Here is a 12,023-nt window from a genome sequence, read left to right as displayed (position 1 = left end):
ATGATTGAAATAAATATGGGATGGCACCAGCAGGAATTTGACGTTAAAGGATCATATATAAGTATGGATAAAGATTGGAATTACAGTTGTGTAAATGGCAATAAAGAACTAAGCAATGCTTGGGAGGTACGTGAAGAAATGTACAAAAAGTTGCCTTATGAGACGACCAGCAGCAGTGACTCCAGAGACCAACCACTGAGACGACCCTGAGTCAGAGACTCAGTGAAGAACTCACCAAGATCAAACCCCATCAAGAGTGGGTAATATCTGAATAGAAGTTGTAGATTTTGGAAGTTGTGAAAGTAAGCTAGAGTTATGTAACTAAAAGGGTTGTGGAACTGGGAAGTTAACGAGTCTTATTTGAAACTAAATAGTGAATCTTTTAGGTGTTTTAACTAATCGTGATTAATAAAGTCTAGTTGTTAGGCAAAGTCATTGTCTGGTGTGTCTTATTGTGTGCTGCATTTAATTGGCAACTACACAAATCATTGAAAATTAAGGTATAGCAAGCAATTTGGAGGACAAATGGTACGTTGAGCTTTACTGCAAGAGGATCCGTGGACAAGAGTAGAGGCGTCTTTCTCCAATTATACAGATTCCTGGTAAGGCCCCATATAGAACAGTGTGCGCATTTCTGGCCTTCCTACCCAAGGACAGATAAATCTGCAAACAGAGTGCAGTAAAGGTTCATCAGATTGATTCCTGGGATGGCAGATTTGTCATATGGAGGAGATATTAAGCAGTATCATTCTATACCATCCTGAGTTTAAAAGAACGAGCTTTGATCTCATTGAAATGCAATAAAAGAAATTCTTAATGGGCACAATAGTAAAGATGCAGAGCTGATGTGTCCTCTGACCGGGATGTCCAGAACCACGGGTCAATAGTCTCAAAATAAGGAATCAGCCATTCAGGATAGAAGAAATTTTTTGACCCACGGTGTAGTGAATATCTGTAATTCTCCATCTGAGAGCCGTGATACTAAAATCACTGGGTATATTGAAAAAAAGATTGACAGATTTTTTAAATATTAAGGGAATCAAGGGGTACAAGACAGGTGCAGGTAATTAAAAGAACCCTGTAAAAGATCAGCCATGATCCTACTGAATGGCAAAGCAGGCATGAGGAACCAAATGGCAATTCCTGCTTCTATTTATATTGTTAGGGTTTGTTCTCCAGTCATTTGGACATCTTCACCACTGGACCAAGATTTTGCTCTATCAGGTCTATGCAGTCACCAGTGTACAACAGCTTGACCATGTTAAAAAATTCATGCAGCGGTATCTTTCACTTCCAAGAGTGGAAACAAGTCACCTTCTGTCCAAAATGACTGCCAATGATGGGGAAAGAGAGTCAATATCCAGGACAATTAAGCATTTAATTTTTTATTTATCATTGTTACTGGTTGGGTATATCAGAGTAGTTTGCTGGGTCACTACTCAAATTTAAGCATGGAAAAAAAAAGAGTTCATTTGGGCCTGTTGAGTCCATACTAGGGTAATCCGGTTAGACCCCATTCCCCTGCCTTTCCCCCATCGCCCTACAAGTTTCTTTCTCATCTTTCAGAAAGCATTGAACCACATCACTATTGGCCTGGAAGCCAATTGGTGTTAATCTATGGTCTAGAATCACAAATAAGATAGGATTGATAAGGACTACATTTCACCTGGCTCATTCAGGGAGATAGTTTCCTTGCTTGGACTACATTTCACCTGGCTCATTCAGGGAGATAGTTTCCTTGCTATATAGCTTTATATTACATAGAAATTCTACATTTACCATTGCAGGTTTTGAACGCATTAATTTTGGCTTTTAGATTATTAGTCTTGTAACGGAGCTTCTATACTCATGAATATATTGTAGACTGCAGTCAATAATAACAACAGGCTCAACCTAACACAAATAACTTTAAATGTTACCTATCACAAAGCTCTTGTGCTATCATAAGGTGTTTCAAATGGTATTCAATGGCCTTTTCGTAGTCTTGAAGCAGGGTGTAAGTGTTTCCCAGACTGTAACAGGCTTGTGCTTCCACGGCCCTGTCCTTTAGCTGTCGAGCAAGATGGAATGTTCTCCTGAATAAATAGTAAAGAACTCAGTTCAAGATGCTTAATCCAACATTCAAATATTTTAGTGTCAATGTCATATTTCAATGTTTTAAGAAAGAAATTGAAACAGATTCTGCAACCACTTCTGCCCTCTGCCCCCCCCCCCACCAACTTCCCACCAAGAACAATAAATCTTGCTCATTGCATTTACATTGGCATACCGCTGACCTAACAGTGATCTCACTAATCTTGCACAGTCCTTCCAGTGGGAACTCACTGCCAAAAGCTGTCCCAATCCTCCTGTGACTCAGAAACATAAAATGGAATCAGGACAAACAAAATCCAATCAGAAAATTTGCTGTAAAAAAAAACTGATAACTGGCTAAGCCACATCCCCTGGTTTAGCAAGTCATCAAAAATTTGACATCAGAAATATAGAAAAACTATTCCAACTTAAATTTTAAACTAAAACACACTTAGAAAAAGTAAACCGAAAAACTATAGTCCTCTACAGTCAGTGTCCATAGGTGATGAGGAATCTGAACAATTTCACACACGTGTGCTGACAATACTTTAGAACAGTTGCAGAAATGCTGAACAGCTGTCACCCATTTTAAGACTGTTCATACGTGCAGAAATCCCAAACCATGACACATAGTTACATATAATACTACAGTCATTTCTTCTCCATAATCTGGGCTATTATAACAGCTTTCAATGTCGTGGCCACATGACTGAGTGTATCCCATAGTGAACAGGGGTATTGCAATTGGTCTCTGGTCAGTACCTAGCTAATTGATCAAATTCCAGATCATCGTGCAGGCTATTCAAATTGGCCAAAGCATCTCAGTTTAGAGATCAAACAAGCTGCAGGTTTTATGCATATTAACTTTGGACACTTGTCGAGTAATGACATTTCCAATTCTTCCCCACTGAACTCCCCTTACCCCAAACACAAAGGCAAAACAATACAATGGCTTCTCAACATTTAGCTATAAAATTTAAAAGAATGAAGGCTTCAAATACAAATAATGCTCACTTGTAATATTCAGCAGCCACTGCAAATTCACCAAGAAAGACATGGGCATTTCCCAGATTGCTGCATGCTCTCCTTTCAGCTGATCTATCTCCAAACTCTTTTGCAATTTCTAAGCGCTGCAATCATGAAATGAATTAATCAAAAACAGAAGCTAATTGAAATTTACACAAACTGCATTTACTGCATGATGACACAGAACAATTGCATCTGCCAGAAGCAGATATGTGAAAAGTTGAATTTTTCTCTGAATTGTATGTATTTAGGGGCAGGATGCTTAATACTAAATTATTAATAAGTATTACGGTTTTTTGGATCATTTGTAAATCACTTAAGTAACCAGATCTTGGAAATTTATTGAATAGATAAAATATTAAATCTGTTCTCTAAATCTCTGAATTGGCCCAGATGAATGCAAGTATGGGGGGCTGAGGGTACCATACGTCCTCAAGTTTAGAAAAAGTTTAATATGCACTTCAAGTTCACAAGCCAGCACAGTATTATTTTGAGAATAACTTCTATTTGTAATGCTTCTAATTTTATAAGTAGAAATAATAGGAAATAAAGTAGGAAGAATGAATCAGTACAGCTGAAGACCTTTATATCTTGAAGGTGTTTGCTGTGAGATAGGCTGGCTTCGGATCTATGCACATAGCAAATGAAGAACAAGGATAGCCAAACTTAGTCTTTCATCAAGTTATAAAATATTCTATCCAAATCCAACAAAAATAATCCATTTGAATCTCCGTGATGGCACACTGAAAAATGGTAAAGAGTGCTTTTGACATCCCTTACCTCCTGATGGGATCTCACTGCTTTTCTGAAGTTCCCCAAAAGATAATGTGTATTTCCTAGATTCCCATAAGCCCGTCCCTGGGCTGCTCTGTCTCCAAGCTCTTTCACCATTGTCAGGTTTGCCCTATGAATAAAATTGTTACAGGTTAAACACTAGTCATTAGAACCTTGTTTAACACAAAAAAAATGCAATGATGAATTTGCATTGTAAATTATTGACTATTCAAATTAACATCTCCAGTTACTTATTATGAAATCCAGCTGTTACCAGAATATATTTGTACATCTGACCCTTGAGAAATACTTGGAAACAGCAGATGTGATCAAAATAACAATGATATTAATATTATAATAAGATTGAATAGTATTCCTTTGAGTTTACAAAAATGAGAGATTTAATTGAAACTTGCACATTTCAGACCAGGCGAGGTAGACTGGATGTGGGAAGATAGGGCCTCTAGAATGAGGGATCATAGTTTCCAGTTACAGGGCAAGACACTGAGGAATTTCTTCTGAGGGTGGTGAACCTGTGGAATTGTCTATCATAAGATGGTCGTAAACGCTAAGTCACTAAATATTTTTCAGGAGACAGATAAATTTCTGGTCTCAAAGGGTATCCTATTACCTCCGGAGAATTTTGATCAGTCCTAAAGTTTCCCAGATCCATTGTACTGGCTTTGAGGTCCCTTTCTATCTCTTCATTTGTCCTTTTCCAGGCACAAACTAGTAACATTGTCTGGGAAACTTTAGGACTGATCAAAATTCTCCAGAGGTAATAGGATACCCTTTGAGACCAGAAATTTATCTATCTCCTGAAAAATATTTAGTGACTTGACGTTTACGACCCTCTTATGATCGCCAATTCCACAGGTTCACCACCCTCAGAAGAAATTCCTCAATGTCTTCCTGTAACTGGAAACTATGATCCCTCATTCTAGAGGCCCTATCTTCCCACATCCAGTCTACCTCGTCTGGTCTGAAATGTGCAAGTTTCAATTAAATCTCTCATTTTTGTAAACTCAAATGAATACTATTCAATCTTATCTCTCTTCATATGTCAGCCCCACCACCTCAGAATGTTTGCTGCACTCCCCTCCATGGCAAGTAAATCCTTTCCTAGATAAGGAGGCCAAAATAACACAGAATACACCAATGTGGTCTCACCAAGGCCCTGTACAATTATAGCAAGACATCCTTGCTCATGTACTCAAACCTCTTGCTATGAAGACCAACACACCATCTGTCTTAACTGCTTGGCACATACATGTTTGCTATCAGTAACTGGTGTACAAGGATACCCAGGTTTTTGTACATACCAACACTTCCAAATTTAACATTATTTAAATAACATGCCACCTATTTTTCCTACCAAATTTATTCACATTATACTGCATCTTCCACACCCTTGCCACTTTCGCAATCTGTTGTCATGTCACCCTGACATCTCTTTGCATCCTTAATTAATAATCTCTCCTACTTTGCTGTCGTTGGCAAACACCAAAATATTATGGTTGGTTCTCATCCAAAACCAATGATATATTACAAATAGCCGAGGCCAATGCACTGATTTCTGCAGTATTCCACTAATTACTACGTGCCGCATAAAAAGAAACATTTATTCCCATTCATCTGTCAACCATTTTTCAATCCTTGTCAATACATTACTCCCCAAGACTACGCGCTTTACTTTTGCATACTAAAGGTTTGTGGGACTTCATCAAAGGCTTTCTGAAAAATCCAAGTACAATCTCATCTACTGGTTCTTACCTATTCTACCAATTATATCTTCAAAAGCTCCAGAGGATTTGTCGAATATAATCTCTTTCAGAAATCCCTGATGACTTTGTCTAATCCCATTGATATTTTCTAAGTGTCCTGCTATCTCACTTTTTATCCACAATTTTCACAGCTACTTCCTTTAGTACTCTGGGATGAAAATCATCAGGTCCCGAGGATTTATTGGCTTTCAGTGCTATTACTTTCTCCAGCAATATTTTCTTACTGACGTCAAGTTCCTTTAGTTCCTCAACTTCACTGGATTCTTGGTTCCCTAACACTTTGGTTACTTAATTCTGTCTTAACAGAAGAGGACACAAGTATTTTTTTTAATTTGGGATCAGGCAAAGAGAAGAGCAATACAAATTCCCTGGATTCTGCCTATAGGAGACCTATACTTGACTTCACTAACCTTTTCCTTTTTACAAGTTTTTGCAATCTACTTGAATTTTTCTTAGAAAACGAAACTGGGCAGATGGTGGAAATGTCAAAGGGGGAACACTTTGGGAACAGTGACCATAATTCTGTAGGTTTCAAGGGATAAGGTTATGGAAAGGGATAAGTTTGTCCTTAAGTTGAGACCATGAATTGGGGGAATACTGATTTCAATAGTTAAAGACAGGGCCTGGCAAAAGTAGATTGGGAGAAAATGATTGCAGGTAAAGCAACAGTTGAAAAATGGGAGTCTATTAAAGTTATCAGGAGTTCAATGCCAGCATGTTCCAATAAAGGTGAAAGGCAAACTTGGCAACATTAGGGAACCTTGATATTGAAAATTTGATCAGATTAAAAAAGAAAGCATATGGCAGGTATAGGCAACTGGAATCGAGGAAGTCTCTTGAAAAATATAGTGTGTGTTGGAGGGAACTTAAAAAAGAAATTAGGTGGGCAAAAAGGGGTCATGAAATATCCTTGGCAAGTAAGATTAAGGAGAATCCCAAGACTGTGAGCATATCAAGAGCAAGAGGATAGCCAGGGAAGAACAAGAAGGATCTTGGGATTCAAGTTCCTTCAAAGGGACAACACAAGTACATAGGGGATCGAAGAAGGCAAATGGCACGTTTGCCTTCATAAGTCGAGCCATGGAACATAAGAGTTGGGATTTTATGTTGCAACTTTACAAAACACCTGTTACAGCGCACTTGGGAGTACTGTGTGACGTTTTGGTCGCAGCACTGTAGGAACGATGTGATTGCACTGGAGAAAGTACAGTGGAGATTCAGCAGGATATTGCCTGGATTGGAGGACATCAGTTATGAGGAGAAATTGTATATGCTGGCCTCGTTTCCCCTGAAATGAAGGGGGCTGAGGGGGTGACCTGAAAAAGTAATGTAAAATGGGAAGGCATAGATAGGGTAGATAGTCAGAATCTTTTTCCCATGGTAAGGGTATCAAAAACAAGAGGGCTTGGTTTAAGGGGAGAAGAAATTGTTTTGAAGGGGATTTGCAACTGAAGTTTTTTTTCTTTTTACACAGAGAATGGTTGATGTCTGGAACTCACTGCCAGAGGAGGCAGTGAAATCAGATACAATTATTACTAAGAGACACTTAGACAGGCACTTTAAAAGGCAAGGTATAGAAGGGTACAGACTTAATGTGGGCAAATTGGATTAGTGGAGATGGACAAAAAGGTCGGCGTGCACGTGGTGGGCTGAAGGGCCCCTTTCTGTGCTGTACAACTTTATGGCTTTTGTTTGTTGTTGATGTAATTCTGAAGTATTTATTTGAACTTTCCATAAAATTCGGTTACGTTCCCTCCACTTCAGCCATTCCATAGGAGAAGCAAGAGGCTGCAGTATTTTGCATTGCTTTGAAAGACATTTTCAGTGCATTTAGTAATGAAGGCAAAAACTGACACATCCAAATAAAGAATTGACTGCTTGAGATTTTAAAGCTATACATCTCGGTGAGTTCTGGCTGTCAACTGTAATGGAGCTCCAAGCTGTCCCAAAATATAAAAACAGAATTTCCCCTTTGCCCAGCTACCGCCACCCACCCACCCCCCAGACACACATATATACACACACACACACACAGACAGGCATTATTTGCAAAGTAAACAACAAAACTAACTAGCATTTGAAGATAGAGATTGATTTGTGGGTAAAGCTACAACAATCAGAACTCTACAAAATTACACTAACAAGCAGGCTCATGTGACAAAGTTTAATCACTTCACCATGTTTAAATTTATTCATCAGCAATTGCTTTCAATGCTCTTTTGGATGCAAAATTTATGCTAAACAAGGACTTAAGATATCCTTTATAAACAAAAAAAGGTGCTTTTGTGAAGAGGTTAGAGTCCTATAGCATGGAAAAGACCATTTGGCCCATCGTGTCCATGCCAACTAGTGGACACCTACCTGTATTAATCCCATTTTCCAGCACACAGCTCGTAGCCTTCTGTGCCAACCCAATTTATGTGCTCGTCTAGACACTTCTCCGTCACTCTCTCCAGCAGTGCATTCCAGATACTCACCACTTTCTGGGTGAAAGACCTCACCCCCTCTCAGATCCATTCTAAATCCCTTGCCCTTAATCTATGCCCTCTAGTTTTATTCACTTTTGACATGATGAAAAGTTTCCTGCCCTATCTATACCCCTCATAATTTTATATATTACAATTGTGTCCACTCTTATCCTCCTCTGCTCTACGGAAAACAGACCTGGCTTCTCCAGTCTTTCCTCATAACTGAAACACTCCATCCCAAGCAACATCCTGGCAGATCTTCTTTGCACCTTCTCCAGTGCTATCATATTTTTCCTATAGTGTGGTGACCAGAAATGTATGCAGTACTCCAGCTGAAGTCTGACCAAGGTTTTATAAAGTTAGAGCATAACCTCCCTGCTCTTGTATTCAAAGCTCCAACCAATGAAGGCCAATAACGTGGTCAAGAAAGCAATTGGGTTATCTACTATCACTGCCACCTTCAGGGATCTATGAATTGTATGTCAAGGTTCCTCTGTTTCTCAATACTCACATTCACGGTGCATGTCCAAAGCTCAATAGTACTCCCAAAATGCATCACCTCACATTTATCAGGATTAAACTCCATCTGCTATTTCTGAGCCCATTTCACCAACACAATAATATCACTCTGGAGTTGAAAACCTAAAACTACCCTCCACACTGTCAACAACTCCACCAATCTTAGTGTCATCTGCAAACTTGCTAATTATGCCCCCTACACCCACATCAAATTTATTCACGCATGTTACAAACAGCAAGGGTCCCTGCACCAATCCCTGTGGAACATCACTAGTCAAAGTCATCCAATCACAAAAACAGCCCTCTACCATCACCTTCTATTTCCTATTGCCAAGCCAATTTTGGATCAAATTTGTCAACTTCCCTGGATCCCATAGGCCCTTATCATTTGGACCAGTTTCCTATGTGGAACCTTACAGAAGGCCTTACTGAGCTCTATGTAACCCACATCTATCTCACTGCCCTATTCAATACACTTTAAGATGTGAATCTCGGGAAAGAAAGCACAGCAACAAAAATATTGATTATTTCCTCTAGTATCTTCCCTCCCCCAAAGTGATTAGGGAAGCAATATCCATCATTGCCCCAAATTTATGAAAAAAATTAATATTTTGAAATAATGTAAAATGTTGTACAATGGCAGAATAATGAAGTGACTAATTTGTTCAGGGAAAATCAAAATGGATTAAATTTATGTGCTTTAATATTCTATGAACTAAAGGAAGAGGTTACTCACTCATAGTATTCCGAAGCTTTCTGTAACACCACCATCACCTCTTCTGGAAAGTTACCTGGGTCCTGTGCTGCTGCACAAGCCAGTGTTTTACCATTAGCATGGTAAACATTGCCAAGGTTGTAAAGAGCTCTTGCTTCACCTACCTGTTCATTAACACAAAAAACAAAACAGTATGAAGTAGAGGAATGCAGTAAGGAGCAGTAGGGGCAAGGAAAAGGCCACCCACCCAATAATCATTAAATATGTCAAGGATGCGTGCACATGTCCAATCATGAACAACGTCCGTGGACTCCTGGGATTGCCCCAGCATGATGAACATCTAATTAAAGAAGAATTCTGTAACTGCAGATCATTTTTGTAATACATCCTGTTGGTTAGACAATTTTGATTGATTTTGAATTGAAGTTCTCATTTATACTATAAATTATCAATCGTTCTAACAAGTCTCAAGACAGCAGAAATAAATGTCATACACTGTTTTAGTTAGTGACACCAATAACCAGATCTATCGCAAATGCAAAATAAGCATTATGCCATAAATGGGTCCACCTCAGAAATTCTGCAAACACTCTGGCTTTTCCTTTATTGGCACAGAAAAACAAAGTTCCTAACAGACAATTAGGAAATTATGGTCAACTTGCACAAATTTTCCAGCTACTCATTTTTCATACTTAAAGGAAAATATATTTTAAATTGCAAGATCTTCAGTAAACTAACTGCAGCAGTGCTAATTCACCAATAAGAATAGGGCTAAGAACTGATTGCATAGATTGGGCTCGTTTTCTCTTAAATATAGAAGTTTATGCAATTAACTGAGCCATTTAAGATCAAAAATCAAAGAATCAAAAGAGCAAGAATACTCCCTTCTACTCAGCAGGGCCATAGTTCCTGCGCTGCCTTCAAACTCACCTGGTTTACTGAAAAATTTATTATTCTACAGTGTAATATCTAAATAATAGTAAATTGAAAGTTTGCTGGAGTATTAACATCCGATAACATCCAATCATCTGGAAAATCTGCTGGGCCAGCACCACCCAAAGTTCTGTGTATACCGAGTTAACAGAGCTCTACTATAGTTTGTCTGGGGTGTGCAAGGTGATTTTATCTGCTCCACAGTAATTCAATTTCACTACAGTGTTCAACTTGATCCATTTTATTGTTTACTCTAAGTAATGACAACAAGCAATTACTCAATCTGGCCATCAATCTCCCTCTAAAATACTGGTGATAAGCAATTACTTGATCTCTGTCATTTGCTTTGAATTCCTAATATCACCATAAAAAGTCATACCTGAACACCTGATTGGCAAAAATATGTAAATGTTAATATCGTTATCTAAAACGGCACAGAGAAATAGATGGTTAGGCACATCAAATTCTTTAATGACCAATACCTTATCACAAAGTTCTCTTGAAATATCTAGATGTCTTTGGCAGCAAACTACAGCTTCATCAAAGCGACGCAAAACCTTAAAAGTATTGCCAAGGTTGCCACTAGCCTTAGCTTCCCCTAGTCGATCGCCAATTGTTCTGAAAATTAAGCAAATAATCGGTTAAAACGTAACTGGCAACGCTTTCTGCATTGCACTTGTTCTTAATGCTCGTCTCATCCTTTGAAGCACAGCAGAGTTAATTCAGGGCTGAAAGTTGTGTGATCTTGTAGAAAGAATTTAACTGAAGTTAAAACAAAATGGTTGCATTTATTTCCAAGAGCTTCTTGATCACCTTCTTGGTGGTGAAGATCCAAAAGCTTGTCTAGAACATAAAATATAATTTGTGCACTCTACTATAATTCAATGGCATACAAAAACATCAAAATTTGATCCATTTATTGCCAGAACTCTGTAGTACATTGTCAGGCAATCTATAATCACAAATGCTGAGCTCAAAAAGCATAGATCGAGATAATGGAGGGATTTCAACATCAGAATGAAAATTTTAAAATGAACGTTTCCAAGTGAACCAGCATGGGAGGGGTGGGCAAATGGGACCTGCTGAATTGGGATATGCAGAGCAGGGTTTTGAATATAATACATGCTGTACAACTAACAGAATATGGTCTCGTGTTTTAAAAATACATTTATTCATTCTTGGAGTGCAGGTAAGGTTGATATTTATTACATCACAATTTCTACAACCCCCCCCCCCCCCCCCCCCCCCCCGCGAAGGTGGAGTAACTGCCTTCCTGAATCAGTGAAGTGCCTGTGGTGAGGGTACAACCTAAAATGAATACCATGGGAGAAGTTCCTAGACTTTGACCAAAATATAACGGTATCATATGCCCACATCAATGTGGTCTGACTCGGAAGTGGAAGGTATTCTTATTTAAAATTCAATAGGAACAATCAGATCAGTTAATATCACGGAAAAGCTACTGGAAGCCACTCTCAAGAATATAATTAAAATGTTCACTTAAGTAAGCATAGTCATTGCATAAACACAAGGTTCTTACAAGGCAGTCAGCATGGAAGCTAAATAATGCTCAACTAGTGTTGATCGGGTTATTTAATGAAGAAATTGAAGGAGGTGGGAAGAAAGAATATACTGTGGTGAATTTTGTGTACATGAACATTAAAATATTGGATGTAAAGGGATGAATTTCAAGCCAAATTATAGTTTTTGAAACTATGTAACCTGAAATAA

At 38.5% G+C, this 12,023-nt stretch overlaps 1 protein-coding gene across 2 annotated transcripts in view; it reads right to left on the bottom strand.

Annotated features, from left to right (window-relative positions):
• Positions 1–12,023, bottom strand: part of gpsm2 (G protein signaling modulator 2) — a 59,209-nt gene that overhangs the window by 15,087 nt on the left and 32,099 nt on the right. For both annotated transcript variants that reach the window (XM_052010715.1, XM_052010714.1), the window contains exons 5-9: positions 10,775–10,910; positions 9,381–9,523; positions 3,880–4,003; positions 3,088–3,203; positions 1,920–2,075 (exon numbers count right to left, since the gene is read on the bottom strand). In XM_052010715.1, the coding sequence (XP_051866675.1) occupies positions 1,920–2,075; positions 3,088–3,203; positions 3,880–4,003; positions 9,381–9,523; positions 10,775–10,910 (675 nt within the window). The remainder of the gene's footprint in view (positions 1–1,919; positions 2,076–3,087; positions 3,204–3,879; positions 4,004–9,380; positions 9,524–10,774; positions 10,911–12,023) is intronic.

The sequence above is a fragment of the Pristis pectinata genome, chromosome 3 (assembly GCF_009764475.1).
Source record: "Pristis pectinata isolate sPriPec2 chromosome 3, sPriPec2.1.pri, whole genome shotgun sequence".
In the NCBI taxonomy this organism is placed as follows: Eukaryota; Metazoa; Chordata; class Chondrichthyes; order Rhinopristiformes; family Pristidae; genus Pristis; species Pristis pectinata.
The sequence above is the reverse complement of the archived record's forward strand: the minus strand, read 5'-3'. Positions and strand labels throughout refer to the sequence as shown.